At 40.0% G+C, this 22,284-nt stretch overlaps 1 protein-coding gene across 11 annotated transcripts in view; it reads left to right on the top strand.

Annotated features, from left to right (window-relative positions):
* ICA1 (islet cell autoantigen 1) overlaps positions 1-22,284 on the top strand; it is a 113,215-nt gene that overhangs the window by 12,502 nt on the left and 78,429 nt on the right. For 5 of the 11 annotated variants that reach the window (XM_084896684.1, XM_084896681.1, XM_084896689.1 and 2 more), the window contains exons 2-5: positions 7,284-7,382; positions 10,638-10,803; positions 14,674-14,746; positions 20,206-20,329. In XM_084896684.1, coding sequence (XP_084752810.1) covers positions 7,366-7,382; positions 10,638-10,803; positions 14,674-14,746; positions 20,206-20,329 — 380 coding nt within the window. In that variant the 5' untranslated portion in view covers positions 7,284-7,365. The remainder of the gene's footprint in view (positions 1-7,283; positions 7,383-10,637; positions 10,804-14,673; positions 14,747-20,205; positions 20,330-22,284) is intronic. The other 6 variants (XM_084896688.1, XM_084896687.1, XM_084896685.1 and 3 more) reach the window with 4 other exon arrangements.

The following is a 22,284-nucleotide window of genomic DNA, read 5'->3' as shown; positions in this document are numbered from 1 at the left end:
ACAAAATTAAAGCATAATCATGCTTCATTTTTGCTTGTGAATTTATGAAATGTCAAAAATTAACTGTAGAAGACAAAACTCAATGAGAAACAGAATCCCTTTAAAGTTATATGGAATACTCAAGTAATCATACCCTTAACAAAATCTGAAGGGAAAGGCTAGGTGATATTTGAGAGATGGGAAAAACATAAAAGCTAGTTAATATTACATAACTTTAATGCTTAGCTTTTGAAAGGATGGAAGATAATTTAACTTCTCATCTTCCATAGGGATCTTTTTTTCAACTGTGTGAATAATCTGATGAATCAATATTTTAAAAAAATAAGTATAGCTAACTATACCTAGAGGGTTGTTTCTACTGAAACTGTTTTAACATTTATACTTGAACACACGGGAAATTTTAAAAAATTCATTGTTGACATAAGGAAAAGTGACTAGATATAAATTTCTGGGGGGAAAAAAAGATGAAATGAAACATTATTTTAAAACTCAGTAGCTAGAAATGCTGACAGATTTGTATTTCCTCTGTTCATTGGATAAGCCATCAGCAGCTTGCATGGAAGCTCTGCTCAAAGTTGGCTGGTTTTGTGCTCTCAGACCCCTTGTGATCTCTCCTGGCCACAGGGCCCCATTCTGAAAAGGAAGGGGCTTCATTTGATTGTGTCTCAATTTCCTCTAGGCTCTACATTATGTGACTTGCAAAATTCCAAGGTTGCACCAGGAAATAAACCCAATGACAAAACACAATGCTAAAAACTGGCAATGTTTCTAGATGAAGTTAACCTATGAAATGACAAGAATATGTAACTAGCAGGAAATTATATGTTAATATCACGCCATTGGAAGCTAAGTCTAAGAGACATGCCACAGCTTTCCAACATTTGTTATGGATAGTCAAAGATGAACTCTAGACAGGGCATAGAAGGTGTTCCCTATATGTGAAATAAACAGCATTGAGCATCTACCCCTCCTGTGGCTACAGAACATATCTAAATGCTGCAAATGGCCACACAGATTGGCCCCTATTTCTCCCCAGTCACATCATCTTTCTTAAAGTTATGGGAATGCACATCTGCTTGTGGTTGGTCGGAAGAATTTGTTCATTGCTTTCTCTCTGCCTCGAATAATACCACCACTCACACACACACATGTATGCTTAACCTTCACACGGCCACCACTGCTGATTCTTAGAAACTCAGCCCCAAAGCCATGTAGGAAGCCATCTTTGTGCCTTTTCCTCTCTCTTCCTCTTAACCTTGAGCACCTTCCTTGTTCATGGCAGCCATTGCATATCAGGTAACACTTGGCATTTCCTGACTTCAGATTCTCCCTTTTGGTTATACACAAATGGCCCCAAAAGTTAGTGGCGTGTAGTGATGTATAATTTTACTGAGGATTGATTTTAAACAATTTTTCTGTATTTCATCAAATATTTTTTAAAAATTGCTCAAGGGATCTTTTACCATTTTATGTTCCACAAAAAAAAAAAAAAAAAAAAAAAAAAAAAACCAAACCAAACCAAAACAAAACAACGATAGCCAAACAGTTAACCAGATATCAATTGTAGGACATATCCTAAATTCAGGGGTATTGAAATGTGAACAGATGTTGGCATCTTATTCAATGACTTGTGGTGCCATGAAGCTGATGTTTGGGAGTGAGTAATTTTACTCTGAGATTATTCAAATATACCACTTCATACCAATAATACTGTAAGACTCTGTTCTGTTCTCTTAAAAAGTATGTTTCCTGTTAGGGGTGGTGGTGGTGGTGGTGGGAAATAGTCCACTTCCCATAGAAACCTGGAGGCTAGTGTGCACAACAGAATTGAAGAGCTCTAAGACGGTGACAATTTTTAGTTAGAAAATAGCCATTTTGAATAAATCGGAGAGGAAAATGACAAATTTGGCAGTGGCCCAGATCTGCAATTCAAGAGACTCCACCTTATGTTCAGTACAGATACAAGAAAAAGGGATCCTGGACTGAGTTTCAGCTAGTATTCCAGCTAACAGAAAAACTGCTCCCTGATGGAAGAGAATCTCTACTGCTAATGTTGGAAAGACAATTAATTGAAACATGAAACTATACAAGAAACAGGACACAGGAAGTGTGATTTCAGAAATATTGAAATATTTCTGTGGGTTGAGAATAGTGATATGATGAAATGTAGCTACTGATCTTACCTTTACCGTGAGTAAGGGTTGGCTGAAGAATTTTAGATTCTTTTCATAACCCAAAAATAATCAGAGCGCCATTAGCTAACGCCATAAGTGGGCCAGAACAAATGTTCAGTGCTGCTGAAGGCAGCCTAGATGAAATGAAAATACTTTCCCAGGTTCTGTCTCCAAGGAAGAAAATTCAGTATCAGAGTTTAAGGCAGCCAAGGACAAACTAACTTTGCTTCCTTGTAGCAATGCATCAAACTTTTTAAAAAATATATATATTTTATTGATTTTTCACAGAGTGGAAGGGAGAGGGATAGAAACCTAGAAACATCGATGAGAGAGATACATAGACCAGCTGCCTCCTGCACACCCCCCACCGGGGTTGTGCCCGCAACCAATGTACATGCCCTTGACTGGAATCGAACCTGGGACCCTTCAGTCCACAGACCGACGCTCTATCCATTGAGCCAAACCGGTTTCGGCTGCATCAAACTTTTTAAAAGCAGGCTTGCTTTAGCATTCTGTGAACCTAGCAGACTTGGAAAAATATTTTGGGGTTATCACCCAAGGAAAGGTGGCCTTGGGAAGAGCCATTAGAAAGGCGGAGACATGATCCCATTCATTCTGGGCTTCTTCCGTAAGGGCCTCAGGGCAGAAGTGAAGCAATAGCTTCATTTGCAGAATCCCGAACTGAAGTATTAGCTAATCATAGACTTCATTGTACTTGACAGGGGAAATGATATTTTTCATAGCAGAATTTACAAATTTGGAGATTCATGAAGATCTTTTTATGGGCCCCTTGCAAATGTCACGAGTCTGGTGAGGCTTTAAATTATGTTTATATGCCTGTTTTTCCTGTTTAGTCTGAACTGTCCAAAACAGTAGCCACTATGTACATGTGGTCATTGAGCACGTAAAGTGACTAGGCTCAATGGCTTTGTGTTGTAAGTGTAAAAACACACACCTGATTTCAGACTTGTTATAAAAACGCAAGTGCAAAATATATCAGTAATTTTTTATTGCTTACCAAGTTGAAGTAATATTTTAGAAATATTAGGTTAAATGAAGTATATTATATTTAACATGGCTATTAGATCACTTAAAATTACATATGTAGCTCATATTATATTTCTATTGTTCAGAGACGATCTAGACTGTTAAGTTTTCTGGCACATAATAATTAGATGCTTAATGTATGTTTGATAAGCCAAACTGCTGAACTGGAAGGAAGGAATGGGTGAGAATTGTAATGATTTTTTTTTAAGTATTGATTTTGACACTGTGGGTTTAGTAAGTGCTAGAGCAAAATGAGATGGTTTTGTCAGGAAATATGAAAGTTGTTTGTTTAATTGTTCTTGGTGTATGGGGCTAGACCCAGTGTTTCCCAAACTTTTGACATATGTGTACCCCTTCTATAATTTTTGTAACGCTGAGTACTGCTCATACTCATGAGAACATAGAATTAGGCGCAGCTAAGCATGGTGCAGTGCATATCCCCACCAAACTCCGGTGCAACGCGTACCCCCACCAAACTCTTCCCGTACCCCAGGGGGTACACGTACCACACTTTGGGAAACACTGATAGGAGATACAAGTTCTGTCTGCAGCTACCTTGTCCTGAGACATTCAGATGTATCCTGTGGAGTTGACTTGATTTTGCCACCCATGACACCTTTGCTCAAGTTGCATATAGCCCAGCAGTTTATTCAAGAAAAATCCATTTCCAAAAAGAAATTTTCTTGTGTACCTGTGGTACTCAGACTTTAATATGGTTATGAATCACTTGCAGTCCTAGCCGAGTTGGCTTAGAATAGGGGTGTCGAACTCAATCAGAGAAGGGGCCAAAATCTAAAATCCAGCCTAAATCGCAGGCCGAATGGTTTACTGAACAGTCATAAACTGACAATGTCATAAACTGACAGCGGAGTGCAGTGATGACAGCGCGGTGCGGGCCACATTGCAAGGCCTGGTGGGCTGGATTTGGCCCGCGGGCCTTGTGTTTGACATATGTGGCTTAGAGGGTAGAGTGTCAGCCGGCAGACTGAAGGGTTCTTTCTGGGTTTGATTCTGGTCAAGAGCAGGTACCTTGGTTGCAGGTTCAATCCCTGGCCCTGGTTGGGTCTTGATGTATCTCTCTCACTTTGATGTTTCTCTCTCTCTGTCTCTCCCCCTCCTTTTCACTCTCTCTAAAAATCAATTGAAAAGTATCCTTGGGTAAGGATTAACAAAAAAAGGACAAATATATATATATATATAAAACAGAAAAAGAATCTCTTGCAAAGCCGGTTACAAATGCAGGTTCTCAGACCTGTTCCCAGAGATTCTGGTTCAGCAGGTAAGGGATGGGGCCCAGGAACCGACATGTTGACACTCCAAAAGGTTCCCATGCAAATGGCCTGTAAACAATATCTTGGGGAACACTGCCACATGGTGTCATAGTCTGGAAGTAGCTTGGGAGTCCAGGTAAAAGGGACAGTGTGCTCAGTGATTTTATTATTGGTCTTACCAAAAGAACTTAAATTGTTAAATTTTTTAATGATCAGAAACTTATCAAAAAGTCACAGCAAATGAAATCCTCAACAGTGAAAAGGCAACTTACTAAAATGGGAGAAAATATTTGCAAACCATATACCTGATAATGGGTTAATAGCCAGACTATCCAGTATTCTTATAATGCAATAACAACAAAAAGTTACCCAGTTAGAAAATAGGCAAAGGATTTGAACAGACATTTCTCCAAAGAAGACATACAAATGGCCAATACGTATATGAAAAGATGTTTACCTACACTAATGAACAGGGAAATGAAAATAAAAAACACAATGACATATCACCTCACACCCATTAGGTTGACTACCATAAAAATAAAAAAAATCCAGAAAATAACAAGTGTTGGTGAAGATGTGGAGAAATTGGGATCCTTGAACCCTGGAATCGCTATTGGAGGGATTGTAAAATGGTGCAGTCACTGTGGGGGAAAGTCTGAAGGTTCTTCACAAAATAAAAAATAGAACTGCCATATGATCTAGCAATCCCACTCCTGGTACATATCTTAAAAAAATAAAAACAGGATCTTAAAGAGACATTTTCACACCCATGTTTATTGCAGCATTATACACAATAGCCAAGATGTGGAAGCCACCTCAGTGTCCATCAGTGACTGAATGAATAAAGAAAAGTAGCTACGTACATACATACAATGGAATGTTATTCAGCCTTAAAAAGGAAGGGAAACCTGTCATATGTTAGAACATGGATGAACCTTGAGAACATTGTTCTGAGTGAAATAAGCCAATCACAAGACGAAGGCTGCATGATTCCACTTACATGAAATATCTAAGATAGTCAAACTCAGAAACAGAAAGTAGAATGGTGGTTGCTAGGGGCTGGAGGAGGAGAAAGCAGGAGTTGTTCGGTGAGTATATAGTATCAGTCATGGAAGATGAAAAAGTTCTGGAGATCTGTTGTACAACAATGTTATAGTTAAAACTGTCCTATACACTTAAAAATTGTTAAGATAGTTCTAGCTGGTTTTGCTTAGTGGTTAGAGTGTTGGCCCGAGGACTGAAGGGTTATGGGTTTGATTCCCATCAAGAACACATAACTATATTGCAAGCTTGATCCCCAGCCCCAATAGGGTTTGTACAGGAGGCAACCAATTGATGTGTCTCTCTCACATCAATGCTCTGTCTCTCCCCCTCCCTTACACTCTCTAAAAATCAATTAGGGGAGGGGGAGATTTTTAAAGAGAATAAATTTACCTTATTTTTTTTTACTGCAATAAAAACATTAATCAGAAAGTACTAATTATCCTAATAGTTCCTGGTGAAATCCAACTTAAGAAAAGACTATAATAATTTCATTTCCTTGGACAATATTTTTTTATGAGAAATTTCGTTGAAAGCTTTGTGCTAAGTAAAGTAAATGTGTCCTTGCTGTGAGGCTGTGTGGGAGGTTCATGGCTTCTCCACGATTTACTGAGCCTAGGGCAAGGCTTACTCATCGTGAATGTCATTTCCAAAGCAACTCGCCTCAAACCTGGATGCTCTCCAGGAGGAAGAGAGATGCTGATTACAGGATGCTGTCATTCCAGCAGCATCCGGTTACTATGTCCTCCTGCCTCTCACCTGAAGCCTGGAATTTCAACACTCAATTTAGTTCCATTAGCACATTTTTTTAAAGCCTGGCAAACTTTAATCATTTTAGGGGTCCTAGTTGTCAGGACCCTTTCTAAGGCAAAGGGGAAAGGATTGCATTGATTATGTTGGCATAGCCAGAAGCATTCATACACTGAGCATTCAATCTGGCAGCCAGCAATCCGTGTCTGGCCAGAGGTGCCCTCCCTTAGGTAGTGAGTTCACCACTCTTTCCAGTAACTGGTAGGTAAGTGTGGCTGGCTTGGCTGGCTCTGCCCTCTCTTTTGGCTGGCTAGCTCCCTGAGGTGGGGGTCAATGGAGTGAGGGGCAAAGGCATCAAGTGACTTCTTTATTTATGAATAAGGTGAAAACACAATATCAGGCTGGTAAAAACAGAAATAAATACATTTTTCTCCTTTTTAAACCTTTTTTATGTTTGTTTTTTGTTTTTGCAATGGGCTGGTTCAGGTTTTTTAAATACTGATTATGAAATATTTCAAATCTCTAAAGAGGCACAAAGATGCAATACTTGCTACCTAACTTAACAGAGAACACGACTGGTTCAGTTGAAGTCCCTGCATGTACCTCTTGTATAATAGCCTGCACACCCCACTGCAGTGGTAACTGTTATCTGGAATGTAGTGTTCATTATTCCTAAGCAGTTCTTTATACCTTCACTATATAATATTTCTATGCTTTAATTGGTTACAGTATATTGCTTTGTGTGTTATGATCTCACTTTTTGTAGTCTTCTACAACCTTCCTTTGTCATTCAACCTGCTTGTTCACTTGTTAAACTTCCTTTGGGATATTTATTCCTTGTTACGCAGATAAACTATTCTTGACAACTGTGTACAGTGTTATTGCAAGTAGTGTTGGGCCCCTCAAATACAGCTAGACGTGATTTAGATTGGAATTTTATGTGTCAGTTTAACATTTATAATATAGTGTGTAACTGTTAAATATATTTGTTTTATTTCAGGTTATAATATAACTTATCCTCTCATGCTTTTTCCCTGCCCCTTCTCCCCAAATCATCAACAGTAGAAAAAGAAGAAGGAAACATGTCAGGACACAAATGGTAAGTAATTTCTTGCCTTTTTTGAATTGGGAGAGGCTAGTGAAAGAGGAAAGCACATAGTATATGCTCAATAAATGTCTATTGAATAGAAAAATCAGTAGTCACATTAGCCACAATAACCTGTTAGTCCCTATTCCAATGTTGAGTATAGTCAAGTTCAACATCCATATTAAATGTAATATGGAAACTAAGTAGCCAAAAATATTATAAGTTTTTACCTAATGAGTATTCTCTAAGAAATTTATATATAATTATATATATTATATAATGTTGGCTTTTTTTTTAACCACCGTTTCTTAAATTTAAAAAGTTAGTATATTTATTTGATCATTATCTTATTTATAATTTCTAATATTAGGGTTATAAGGGAATTTTATGTAGGCAAGCTATAAAATTGAATGAATAGGAACTCAGACTCATTAATTTATACTCATGACTTCAACCTTCATGAACATTCAAAAGCCAACCACTGTTGGAATTAATGATGATGAATAAAATAGGCATGGTAATCATATGGCAATGTTAGCAACAACACTTATGTGCCTATAACACATCTAAACAGCATGGGTAACATCTTAAAAATTCCAGATCAGTTTCAAGCAGTGTTTCTGAATCCTTGGCCCACTAGACAAGCAGATCTTTGTCTTGTTTTACCACCTTACATTTGTATCATGAAAAATGTGGTGCATATTTTTTATTGATCAAATGAACAATTAATTACAACAGTAAATGAACTTTCTAATCCCTCTTCTCTCAGTAGAGAAGTAATCAGGTCTAATTTCTCCTTAATATAAAATGTCAACTTTTTGCATCTCTTAAAATGTAATGGGTTTTAAAGAGTGATTAATAAATGGCTAAGGGATTTAGTTTCCCCAAGTATCCTTATTTGACAGCTTTCTAAGTAAGAGCTGTTATATTTTTAAAAACTGTTCCATCTACTTCATTAAGACAAAGGGATGGTTCCATCCCGTGACCCTCCTGATGGCTGTCACACCAAGGCAGTGGGCTCTGGGCTCGGGGAAGCAGGTAATCACTTCTATAACAGAGACCTAGAGGCCCAAGAAGTGAGCCCTTCCCCAAAGGCTTTCTCCCACTTACTCAGCCACTTCTCTGCTTGCTGCTGGAATACAAGGGCTGCAGAGACTATTGGAATGATCACTGGGCTGGGATTCAGCGGCCTGGATTTTAATCCTGTGAGTCTTCAGATAAGATTCTTAACCTTTTAAAACTGAAGTTTTCTCATTTATTAAATGACCGGGGATGCCGAGACCGGTTTGGCTCAGTGGATAGAGCGTAGGCCTGCGGACTCAAGGGTTCCAGGTTCGGTTCCAGTCAGGGGCATGTGCCTTGTTTGTGGGCACATCCCCAGTGGGGGGTGTGCAGGAGGTGGCTGGTAGGTGTTTCTCTCTCATCGATGTTTCTGACTCTCTATCCCTTTTCCTTCCTTTCTGTGGAAAATCAATAAAATATTTTTAAAAAATAATAAAAATGACCGGGTATGGAGTGAGGCATTTTCACTAGATCTCTAAAGTCCCTTTGTTTTGTTTTTTTCAAAATGGAAGTCTTTTTACTGTTAATCCATGACCTTTTTTTGGGGGGGGGGGCGGGGCTGGTGAAGGGGGGAGAGACACAATAAAGTCCACCCAATTCCCCATTCTTGAAAATTCCATTCCCCTGAAATAACCATAGTTTTGGGGGTGGGGTTATATCCTTCCAGTCTATTAACATACATACTCTATAGAAAGACTATCTTTTACATAAACATTACAGATATTTTTATCCCATTTCCAATTATGTAAGCTCATAATAAAACTTCCAAATAGTGCAGAAACCATGAAAGTCCCTCCATTCCTACTTCTCTCTCTAAAGATAACCTTTGCTGAGAAAGTCATCTGAAATCCCTTAAGATGTTTTAAGAATACACCTGTGAATTGAAAATTGTAACTGTTATCTGGAAAGAAATTATTGTATAAGTCATCAGGTTTTGAGATTCAGGTATTTTGATATGTGCAATTCATGTTTTGGGACACAGGCCTGGCATATTTTGAGTGGTAGTAGCATGGGGTAAAACATGATACATGTCTGTATAGGAGCGACCCGGAGGTCCTATGTGAGCCTCTGGAGCAGGACCTCCAGACAGGGGGAGGGTGTAGACAACATGGGGAGGGATGCAGCCCCCATGGCACACTTCCTGCCAATATTTGAGGTGCTCTGACCACTTTTATAGAATTACATTATTTTCTCAATTTTTTTTCTAATTTTTAAATTTGATCTTCACTATATTTTCCCAGAAGAATGCAATGTATTTTAAGCATTTATATTTAATAAACGACAGTTTTAACATCAGAAATCTGTAATTTTAAAAAATATATATATTTTATTGATTTTCCACAGAGAGGAAGGGAGAAGAATAGAGAGCTAGAAACGTCGATGAGAGAAACATCAACCAGCTGCCTCCTGCACACCCCCGACCGGGGATGTGCCCGCAACCAATGTACATGCCCTTGACCGGAATCGAACCCAGGACCTTTCAGTCCATAGACCGACGCTCTAATCCACTGAGCCAAACAGTGTAATATTTTTTTAATGTTCTTAAATTTTATTTAACTTTGGTAAGAGATATACCATCTTAATAATATTTTAAAGTGTACGATGCAGTGTTGTTAACTCTGTGCCCAAAGTTGCATCTCTAGAATTTATTCGTCTGACATAATTAAAACTTTATGACCGCTGACTAGCAATTTCCCATCCCACCCCCCCTCCACCCCATCCAGCCCCTGGTAGCCACCATTCTACTCTCTGAGTCTAAGTTTGACTATTTTAGGCATCTCTGTGACAGATGGCAAGCACGCTATTTTTCAGCCCCTTATCTTTGTTTTCCTGCCATCACTTCACTGCTGGCCATTATGCCGGAGTGGAGAGAACCTTGGTGTCCAGCTTTATCTCTGACTCACGATCGACTTGAGCCCGTCACCCTTCCTGGCTTGGCTCACTTTCTCCACTTCTACCAGCGGCGCGTCTGCCTGCTGATTTCCACACTCAGTAATGGAGGTTCAGTTTCTAAAATTTCCTGCAAAGGTTGTTTTATTTCTTCTCTAACTTTTAAGCTTTTGATGTAATAACCATAAAGGAAGTATTTATATGCTTATGAATGTTATAAGTTTATAATTTTAATATTTAGGTGAGTTCTTTCACACAAAACTATCTCAGTGGTTATGAAAGTCATGAGTAAAATAGCTCTTCCAATGTTTTTAGCAGTTACCCCTGGGACTTGCAGGATCGGTACGCTCAGGACAAGTCCGTGGTGAATAAGATGCAGCAGAAGTACTGGGAGACGAAGCAGGCCTTTATCAAAGCCACAGGGAAGAAGGAGGATGAGCACGTGGTGGCCTCTGACGCAGACCTGGATGCCAAGCTGGAGGTGAGCAGCGCAGCCGCCCTGCTTTGGTCAGGGTCCTAGTGTGACTCACCTGGGCAAGCATAGGTGTGCTTACATTTGGAGATCTATTGCAAACAACTAGTTCGTGAGGAAAATCTGGGATCAATCCAATCCCAGCCTATTTAAGCAAACAAACATACACCTGTAAATTCTCATGTAACTATCCATATGCCTCTGTTAATTTGTAGGTTTTTTTACACTTCGTTAGAATGCATGAGTTGTGGTAAATTCTCAGTAAATGTTTGTTGAAAAACATTAATGCAATTAAAGAACCCCTAGTGACATCAACACTAGGGTCTGACAAATATTTACATTTTAAAAAAGAGCCAAAACCGGTTTGGCTCAGTGGATAGAGCATCAGCCTGCAGACTGAAGGGTGTCAGGTTTGATTCCGGTCAAGGGCATGTACCTGGGTTGCGGGCACATCCCCGTTGGGGGATGTGCAGGAGGCAGCGGATCAATGTTTCCCTCTCATCGATGTTTCTAACTCTCTATCCCTCTCCCTTCCTCTCTGTAAAAAATCAATAAAATATATTTTAAAAAAGAAAAATAAAGGAAAAAAAGGGCCCTGGCCAGGGTGGCTTAGTTGGTTGGAGCATTGTCCTGTGCACTGAAGGGTTGAGGGTTCGATCCCCGGTTGGTGCATATGGGAGGCAACCAATTGATGTTTCTCCCTCTCCCGCTCCTTCTCTCTCTCTTCCTTCCTCTTTCTCTATAATAATTTTTTTTTTTTCAAAAAAAAGGATGCACAACTGGTTCGATAAAGTAGAGTCTAGTAGGCTTGGTGTCCTACCCTGGAAAATTCTAGAGTGAATTCACAAAGCAGATATTTAGTTAGACTAGTTAATAATACAGTATGCTGAATTCATATCTGGTTGATCCTGGAATACCAATATAACTGGTAGAAAGCCCACTAACTCCCTGTCTTCTTAGACATTCTTCCAGGAGTTTATATTAAAATTTAAGAAGTTTACTTCTGTGAACGATAGGCCACTGAGTGGAAAAATATGTTACCTGACCTGAAAGACTTCAAAGTGATCTCCGGATTTAATATGTAAGCTAAGTTAATGAGCTCATCGTTTAATTGGAGTAACAAAAAGAGCTAAAGATTCCAGAAAGCTTTCCATGAAAGTGGCCAGGATGGTGGAAGCTATGATTGTATTAGAACAGAGAGAGGTCTAAGGGGAGACAGGTTAGTTGTCAACTGTATAGGAAGGTCTGTCCTGTGGAAGAGGGATAATTCACTGTGCATCTGAGGGCAGAACCAGACCCAGGGCCACTGTGCATAGTACTCATCTCTCATGAAATTATCTCAAGGGTTGATTGGTTTGCCTGTCGTTCCTCCACTAGGAGGTCAAACTCCATGTCACCTTAGTCTCTACTGCACCCTCCACCAGTCACACAGTACACATTCAGGAACCATTGACAGAATAAATGTACATGCCAAACTCAATTAATGTTAGTTCCCAACCTTCCTCTGTCATTGGAATTGTTCCAAGTAGAAGCTGGATTTGATAGGGATGTTCTAATGGAGATTGCATCAATGGAGAAAGGTACCACCAGGAGGTATCCTGATTTTAGTATTCTGAATACAGTTGAAATAATTATAAGTTGCTAATGCTTTCCACATATGATAGCTTTATGTTTCTCTGCTTAACACCCTAGTAAATATAAGCCTCATTCAAAATGGAATTTACTGTGTTAATTCTTCATACATTAAACACAGCACAACAATTTGATATTTATATTTAGACTCTTGCAGGGGCATTTTTACACAACCAACTATACTTATCAAAATAGCTGCTGTCCCAGGCTTAGACTGTCCAAAGTACTTAGCTATGACTAATAATTTGACACATGTTAGAGGTTTCTGTTGCACAAGTGTTAATACTGATGTTGATGTTTATAGAGAGACTGGATTCCATCAACCATCAATAAAACATATAAAAACAATGTGCAAACCATGTTGATGTGGTCCTACCCTGTTATTAATAAAGGGCAGGCCTAAAAAACAGAAAGCTGTGTGCCAAGCTAAAATCATGGTCAGATTGCATTTCCATCTATTGGGAAGTTAATGTAGAAATGTTGCACTAAGTTCAAATATTTGTCAAAATTGCTTGTTAATGAAATCCTCTTCTCAAAAATAGCTCTAAGGCCAAAACCGGTTTGGCTCAATGGATAGAGCGTCGGCTTGGGGACTGAAAGGACCCGGGTTCGATTCCGGTCAAGGGCATGTACCTTGGTTGCGGGCATATCCCCAGTGGGGGGTGTGCAGGGGGCAGCTGATCGATGACTCTCTCTCATCAATGTTTCTAACTATCTCTCTCCCTTCCTCTCTGTACAAAATCAATAAAATATATTTTTAAAAAAATAGCTCTAAGTACAAGAACAAGCAACACTAACCTGAGAGAAGCCTTTTGGCGGGTGCCACTGCAGAGGAGACCGAGCAGAGGGTGGAAATGTTTCTCCTCTTTTGTTGGGTATGGCTACTAGAGCATGTACAGTTGTCAGGCTCACAAATCTAACCCTGCAGAGGCGTGCATTTTACCGCATTTCATTTATACTGCAGTTTTTACAGCGTGAACAGTGACAACAGATCAGGTACCAAACATTCTTTTTGATTTTCCTCGCTCCCACATTTGAGAGTTGATATGTGCTGCTGGTCGGTATTCCCAGCATACTGATATCAAGCATTTGTGGAGGCACAGAATTCAGACTGCTGTTTTTCTCTCTTGTTTGAAGGTAAAAGGTTGTTATTGTCTTTCTTTCCTACACAGGTAGAGGATGCCTTCTAAGGAAATGAGATTTAGTAAAATTTATACTCTCTATGTCCAAGTTTTAAGATAGTAAGCATCCCTGGGAATAGTTTTAATCTTTTAAGTACATATACATATGCCTCCGTTTTTATTAATGTGGTTGTATTATAATGAAGCAGGTCATCCGTTTTGACTAAAATAGGGAAGGGTTTTCTAATCCCAGGACATAATTGCTGCATCGCCAGGGCAGTAAGCTCAGAGGGAGGGCAGGAAAGCCTGCCTGCTGTCCACCAGGCTTTCTCATCCGTCCCAGGCCTGGCCTCCAGGGTGCTGGCGAAAGTGTGAAGTATCTCTTCCATTTTCTCCTGAGCTGTCTCCGTTTCTGAAGCAAAGACCAGGTCCACCACGAGTTAAAAGCACAGCCCACCTGCTTTTCCCTTCACTTCCTCTGTGATGGCTATAGCATAGCATTTGGTTTCCTCTCCATATTTTATGAAATCATTTAGGGAAATAGAGAGTGATGGGGCTGCTAGGTAAACTCCGGGTTACCAGATGTCTTCTAACCAGACATAAGATTCAGCTGACTGACTTCTCTTTGATTTTTATAGAGTTGCTTGAGCATGCCACAGAGGACATTAGGATCACCGACTAAGCTGATTTCATGTTTTAAATACGATGTTTATTTGACAGATTCTCCATTTTTAAAAGAGACCGCAAGTGGTAAAAGAAGTAAATTAGATCACGAATGAATATTGGGTCTCTGGTTTACCAAGCCATCTAATTGGGCCCTTCACTTAGGACTTCTGTTTTTCAGCTATTATTTCAATTGTCTGGAGGAAATCGTCTTCCTGAAGATCTTAATTTAGATTGCGGAGATGATGACTTCCAATAAATACGGATGATAGCATACCGGAAGGCTTTGATCACAGGTTCTGTATAGTCCGCCACATGACACCAGGCACACATGGTCACATGATCTTGTTTTTAGTGGGCAAATCAAACACTAGGTTATCTTGAGTGTCATTATTTTATTTATTTATTTTTTTTACTGCTGCTCTCTGTTTTATTTAGCATTTTGTTTGTATTTTTATTGCAGCTGTTTCACTCAATTCAGAGAACCTGTTTGGACTTGTCTAAAGCAATTGTACTCTATCAAAAGAGAATATGCTGTAAGTATACCATAAGTACGAATATTGATCTAATGTGAAAAATGGGATATTTTGCCTTCCTGTATCATTGCATGTGCTTAGGAAGTAAGACAAAGAAACTGCTGGTTAGGAGTGTTTGTCTTTGCTCTCTATGTGGTGGGCTGGGGACCTTTAGTAATTTTATCAGACATCTTTTACGTAAGCTGTTTACCTTTCAATGCATGTACCATCATAGGAGAATTTTATATCGGGTCTCCCATAGTTAAGTATATGCCATTTCTTTTTCTAATTATAAAAAAGTTTTGTCAGTGTTTATAGCTTTCTATTTTTAAAGTATGGGTGTTTTAAGTTGCCTTGGCTCTCTTATTTCTAATCTTGTTGTTTTTGAAATGACCAAATGGAGGGAGAAGGAACATACAATTAATTCATTGACAGGGCTTCGTGGCCAACATTGTTTTATTGGATGTTGGGTTATTAGGGAACAAGACTTTCCTATGGTCATCCCATCTTAACATTATTACCAACCATGTCATCTCTGAAATGCTAAATAGCAAGTTGTACGTTAGTATGTTTTTATATTTCAATTTGTTAGGTGATTTAGTCGTAAAATTTCTATATGGGACTTACTAGGTTGTTTTTCCGTTTTTAACTGTTGTCACACACCTTTCCAAGTCACTAATTAACAATTGGTCATTTTCCTTCATTAGTAACCTCCAATTAAGAAAGTTTGGGGATAGCACAAAGTCCTAGGACTCAGAGGTGGAATCCTGTCAATTATCAGTGCTGCTGTTTACTAAGTTGGAGCGGAGATTTCTCCAGGGCTGTGACTCCGTAGTCTTGGGCAGTGAGGAAAACAAGGCACAGGACACACATCTCCACCACGTCCCACATTCCGTCGGGCTCAGTTACAGGTCCATTGGCCACCTGAACACCCTTCAGGTTCTCCTTCCTCTCTGCATCTTCACCGCCTCTGTCTCAGGTCAGCCCACACCATCACTCTCTCTGTTTGCTGCATCAGCTTCCTACCTGGTTTCCCTGCCTCCACTCCTGCCTCCTCCAGCCCACTGTCTCCACTGCAATCACAGAGCAATAGTCAGCTCCCCGAGCCCTCCATGGTCAAAGCTGGGACAATCTGAGCAACAAAATAAATGGACTGCGTAAGATTATAACCTGTAAAGTAAAATAAATATCCATAAAACCTCTATGGAAATAAACAAACAACGAGGAGTTTCAGTTCCTCCTCATAAAATAACTCCAATTAACAAATATGGAAAGAATGAGGGAGCCACAAAATCCTCAGTAGGCAAGCACCACAGTGAGAATCAGGGCCGTTAGGCTGCACTGAAAGATGTTATAATTCGTGAATGCAAGTTTGAGGAGAAACTGGATATTTGCATAGTCTCGTGTATTTCCCCCTCCCCTCCCCACACACACACAACCCCTAAGAATTTTAATAATTACAAAGGGAGCCAAAACTGGTTTTGCTCAGTGGATAGAGCGTCGGCCTGAGGACTGAAAGATCCCAGGTTCGATTCCGGTCAAGGGCATGTACTTTGGTTGCGGGCACATCCCCAGTAGGGGGTGTGCAAGAGGCAGCTGGTTGATGATTCTCTCTCATCAATGTTTCTGACTATCTCTCTCTCTTCCTCTCTGTGAAAAATCAATAAAATATATTTTAAAAAAATAATTACAAAGGGAAAAAATAATAAAATAATAATTTTACAGTAGAGAAATCCAGTTGACAGCATCCACAAAAAGGATCTAGGTGAACATAACCAGTAGAATGTATGTTGATATCATACTATGCACTCGTACGGCGCGCTCCACCTGTGTGGTTTCTTTCCCCAAAATCCATAACCCCATTCTCATCATGAGAAATCAGACAAGCCCACATTGAGGTAAATCCTATAGAATGCCTGACAAGTACTCTTAAAGGGCATCAGGGTCGTGAAAGAGAAGAAAGACAGAGAACTACTCCAGATGGAAGGAGGCTGGGGAGACCACAGCTCAGTGTTGTGGGGGAGCCTGGATCAGATCCCAGAACAGAAATGTGACATTCATGGGAAAACTAGTAAAACTCCAATAAGGTTGTGGTTTGGTCCCTAGTATTTCACCAGTGGTCCATTTCCTACTTGTGATCATTGGGCCACAGTGTCATGAAAGATGCTAATTTAGGGGATGCTGGCAAAGGGTATAGAGGAACTCTGTATTCCACCGACAGTTTTTCCATAAGCCTAAAATTACCGTATTTTTCAGACCATAAGACGCACCGGACCATAAGACGCACCAGTTTTTAGAGAAGGGAAATGAAGAAAAAAAGATTCTGAAATAAATAGTGTCCTAAAATATTTTATGTGCATTAAAACCCAACATCACAGTCATAAACACATGTAATCAACCCTGTAAAGTAAACAGCAGCATTCAGAACCATTTTAGAGCCGGGCAAGCACACAGAGACCACACAGAGCCGGGCAAGTAAAAAAACTTTTTTTTACAGTATATGTGTAGGCTATATTTGGACCATAAGACGCAGGGACTTTCCCCCCCCCCACTTCTGGGGGGAAAAAAGTGCGTCTTATGGTCTGAAAAATACGGTATTTAAAAATTAAAACTAAAAAAAATGTACACTGGAACACATTGCTTCTCTGCGGAAAAGCCACCCGTAGTGCTTACAATAAGATCCAAATGTCTATACCCTGGCTTATAAATTCCTACATGATCGGCCCTACTCGCCCCTCTAGCCACTGTTGTCCTTATCCACCAGGTGACCTGAGGCCTTTTTCAGTTACTGTTTCCTCTCTGGGGAGTGTCCCTGCCCTAATTCTCTCAAGAGTGGCCCCTTCTTGTCATTCAGAGGAAACTTCATGGTCACCTGCTCAGAGATACCGTCTTACTACCAGTCCAAAGCAGCCACAAATCTCTCTTACTCTCTCTGGTACTGGGTTTGCCATTCTGTATTTTTATTTTATTTTTTATTTTCTATCTCATGCTGCTTGAATGTAAGCTTCCTCTGAGCAGGTACCACGTGTGCCTTGCTCATTTCTCTGAGATCATCCATAAATTAATTCACCCTGTGCTGCGTGAATTCATGCTGCCAAGCTAATTGCTTTTATAGTTCTTTGGTTGCCTTTTTAGGGCACATCTGAAAATCTAATTAGCAATTAAATATAAATAGGTTTTTATTTGTCTCTGAATTTTTAAACCCTAGGAAAATGAGGATGTAGTATAAACTTTTGAGTTATTTCTTACCTTAGAAGAATTGTAAATGTCTATAAATTAACTGCAGTTCATTTGAATTGTTAAAATTAGCATTAAGGAATGAACATCTCTTCTCAGAAAATGATGGCCATCACAAAGTAATCCAACCAGGAGCCTGATGCATCTCAAACTCTTACCATTGCCCTCTGAGCAGCACTGCCAATTAGAGTCTAGCTCTCAAAATGAAGGCTGCTTGCCACCCCAAGGTCAATCCTCAAGTGTACCAAGTAACAAAAAATGATTTTTCAAATGCTCCTGCCTACATACTTAGGCTTATTTAGGAAAGAGTGCATTTCACCAACCATGTAATCATCCAGGTTCCTTGGATTGGTTTCTTCCTAGCCGTAAGCTAAGTGTGTTCGTTTGTATGTGACTTGAGGCTTCAAGGTAAAGGTGACAGTAGCCTCACGCTATTATGAACACAAACGTGAAATGCCTCTCCACAGGGAAAAATGCATTGTGGAACTGAGTGAAGAGAAGAAGGAATAATAATAAATGTACTTTTTAAAAAAATAAGTGTATTTATAGGAATTTATAAAAGCTACATAGAACCACAGCATAAATATCAGATAAGCATTTAAAGTGAAACAAAGTGTACAGGGAGAACAAGGGGGGAAGTTATAGTTAATCCAGTTTCCCCAATTAAAGCATTTTCCTGGGATAGCCATAGTTTTCATGAGGTTCCTGTCCTGAGAAATCTTAGATTTTCTTGGGAAATAGACACCTACAAACACTCTGATACCAGATGCTGACGGGCCATTGCTGACATAGAGAAATAGGAATCAACCACTGCACGGAGGATGTAGCCATTGAGCTGGACTTTGACCATGAACTTGAATTTGAGAGATAGAAGAGGAAGGAGGTAGTCATTCATCTCTCAGGAAGAATGGATTTTAAAAGCCTCTTCCTCCTCTGGAATACCTCCAGCAAACCACAGATACAAATTAATAAGAGAGAATAGAGCATTTGACCTTCACCTTTGGATCTGTGGTTCTGGGCTAACATTCTGTAGCCATTCTTAGAGAGGTGGTGTCTAAAACGGGGGCATTCTCAAAGAAATCAGGATGGTTCATCAATACGGACCGGAATCCTAGTAGTACTTAAAAGGGAGTTTTAGAGACATGTGATGTGTAAAAGCATTAATCCAGAAATGTGAAATAAGAGTGGTCGTGGTCAGAGGATGCCCATAGCAAATGCTGTGTTTGGGCACAATGCTCTCCAGGGAGCTCAGTGTCACTCCTTGCTCAGCTGTTGGTGAGTGTGTATTTGGGACCAAGGGCTGCATGACAGCCCACTGGCCACTGGGTTGGGTACACTGTGTTTGATTCAACCATCCCCACTATAGGGAAAAAGAGTGCTCTGCTATTATAACTCAGGATGCCTTGATTGTTCTTTGCATATACATCTTTGTGCCCATTTTACTACTTCCTTAGGATGTACTCGCAACAGAAGTGCAGTGTTAAAAAGAGACATTTATATTTACTGCCAGGTCAATCTCTAGAAAGCTTGTGCCAGTCACTAGCTCACCAAGAGTGTCATCTGGGTTACCTTTAAATATAAGGACCAACATAAATATTGGATCATTATGTTGTATATCTGAAACTAATATAATGTATGTCAGTTATACACCAACTGAAAAGAAAAATAAGACCAAGATTAGGCATCGTTGGGTCATGTTTTGATTCTAGCTCTTCATTTAAAAATTCACCAAGTCATCAACCTACCCACCCTCGCTCCTCATCCCCACCAGCAACCGAAAACCTGGGTCACAGATCAAGTATTTGAATTGCTAACTCAGAAAGCAGAGATCAAAAAGTCACCAGGAGAGAAAAGCAGAAGGAAACTGACCCTTCATTGTAGGCAGCCACCGAAGATTCCCACAGTCATCCTTGACAAACCCTAACTTTTTCATTTCAGCTCCAAACAGCACATTATCGGCTCGCTTTTCAGTACAGAGGTCATTTTCTGGTTCCGATTACAGGGCACCAAATGCACTGACAGATGTACTCAAGTGAATTTGATCCCTGTTTTTTGTAAATGGAAGAACAGCACAAAAGTTAAATGGAGGGGCCAGGGAGCTTACCTTGTAACCCATCACTTGGGTTTCATTTCACCTCATCTTGGACGCTAGAGAAGAGAGGACCTTGGGATTTGTCTCTGTCCTTCGCTCTGTAGTAAAAATGCTCATTGTTCATGACTCCTTTTGGTCTTTTCCTCACCAGTCTTGTCTCAAGAAGAAAACGAACTGGGAAAATTTCTCCGATCCCAGGGCTTCCAAGATAAAACCAGAGCAGGAAAAATGATGCAAGCGACAGGAAAGGCCCTCTGCTTTTCTTCCCAGCAAAGGTGTGTGGCCTTTCTCGGGGCTCTGTTGGGGGATCTGCTGAGAATGTGGGACTCACTCACAAAGGGGCATTCCCCAGTGTTCTTTAGGAGGCTCCTGCTGAAACTGACAGGCTATTCTGTTCCCAGTGGTTAGTCTGTATTTATTCTCTGATGAAGATAACCGATATGTCTTTTCCACTCCCTATTAATTGGGGTTTTTTTTTTAAATTCTTTTTCATATCTCTTCTGGCCTATAGGGGGCATTTTATATGCTAGTCACTCAGGGCTGTCCTAGGCTCCTATTTGACCTTGGGCATTGCTCCTAGCACTCAGTCTGGTCCTCTTCCAGCAGCTGATCAAAGCAGGAGCCTAATGAGACCAGGTGGAAGGGTTCCGTCTCTGCTCTCCGTGGACCAATTAACTCAGATCAGTATTATTCAAGGCGCCCTGAACCAGTCTGCTCAGGCCGTGGCCAGGACTATCAGCAGTTCCACCTGGGAGGGTGTTGGAAATGCAGGATCTAGGCCCCAAGGCAGAACTGCTGAGTCCAGATCTGCATTTCGGTGAGATCCCCGGTTGACTTCCAGGGACGTTCAGGTTTGAGAAGCTCTGGTGCAGAGGAAATTGTGCTAGGTCAGTGACTTTTTTTTTTTTTTTTTTTTTTTTTAACACACCCATGACTCCTTTTTAGGGTTTGTGTGGAACAAGCAGGAACCCTGCAGACAGTTGCACTTTGTGTCTAAGAAATTGACATTCCTCTCCTCCTCCTTCCCTAGTAACTGACAAGCCTCCAAAAATGTCGCTCACTCCTATTAGGCATGATTATGCCTGAATAAGGCTTAGAGGTAGTTTCAAAAAATATTCAGGCTATAAAAATGTCACTTACTCAGACCGTCCAACATTTTCTCCTGTTAATGTCTTCTTACTGCTTTCTCTCCCTGTGGGCTAGGAGCAGGCCTGTTCACACCAGTGTTCCTATGCAAACCAAGGAAGGCGGGTAGGAAAGAGACCAACTAGGTCAGGTTTTCAGTGGTCCTGCTCCTGGGCATTCTGGTTCTTCTTAATGACATTTGGGCCCTGACCTTGTGGGCAGTGCCATCTTTCCTAATGAAATGAAACCTTTTTTTTTTTTTTTAATTCTCTACCCCAGTTTTCCAAGAAAAGTGTTTCCTTATCATCTTAAATGGCACCTTTTAATCTTATTACAACTGTTCTTTCTTATTAAAATAATACTTACTCATTATAGAAACATTTTAAAACAGAGAAAAACCAAAAGAACAGAATTAAAAAACAAGTCAAATTTTAAGAGAGACGACCCATTTTGAACCTCTTGATGCTTTCTATCATACACTTTCCCCACCATGACAAGGCTAATTGGTTCTTGAAAAATCTTTCATGAATTCTCATAAGTTAATCATATAATTATTACTAATTTCAGTGGGAAAATTATTATATAGACCTGAATGCCAAAGAGAACATCCATTTATGAGAAACAAAATGGAGTCCCTGGACACATTACTACAAAAACTACCATTGCTACATGGTTATTTTATAATATGGCTATTCAGTGATACCCTTTTATACCGGTATACCGAATTATCTCACACAGCACACATTTGGTACCTTAAGTTTATGTAATCAAACCTGCAGATACAGATAAAAGCAGTAAAAGAAATCAACAAAAACAATACATATGACACGTGAAAGCATCACTACTATAAACTAGCAGTCTGCCTGTATCCATAATTGAATGTATTTTGGACAACTTTGCAGTTTGGAAGGCGGTCTGTTGAGGGCTCTGGTTTCATGGCACTCAGCTGCTCAAGGCATCCAAACCAGTCCTCCTGAACAAGGAGAAGTCGGAGAATTACATGAGACTCTCATGAAGTTGAAGTCTCAGTCCTTGAATGGACATAATTTGGGATGTGCCCGAATTTGTTTTCAATATAAACAGCAACATACCATACAATGTTTGT

Source organism: Pipistrellus hanaki (assembly GCF_964339955.1).
Source record: "Pipistrellus hanaki genome assembly, chromosome: 10".
Taxonomy (NCBI): Eukaryota; Metazoa; Chordata; class Mammalia; order Chiroptera; family Vespertilionidae; genus Pipistrellus; species Pipistrellus hanaki.
This window is presented reverse-complemented; position numbering and strand designations above follow the sequence as displayed.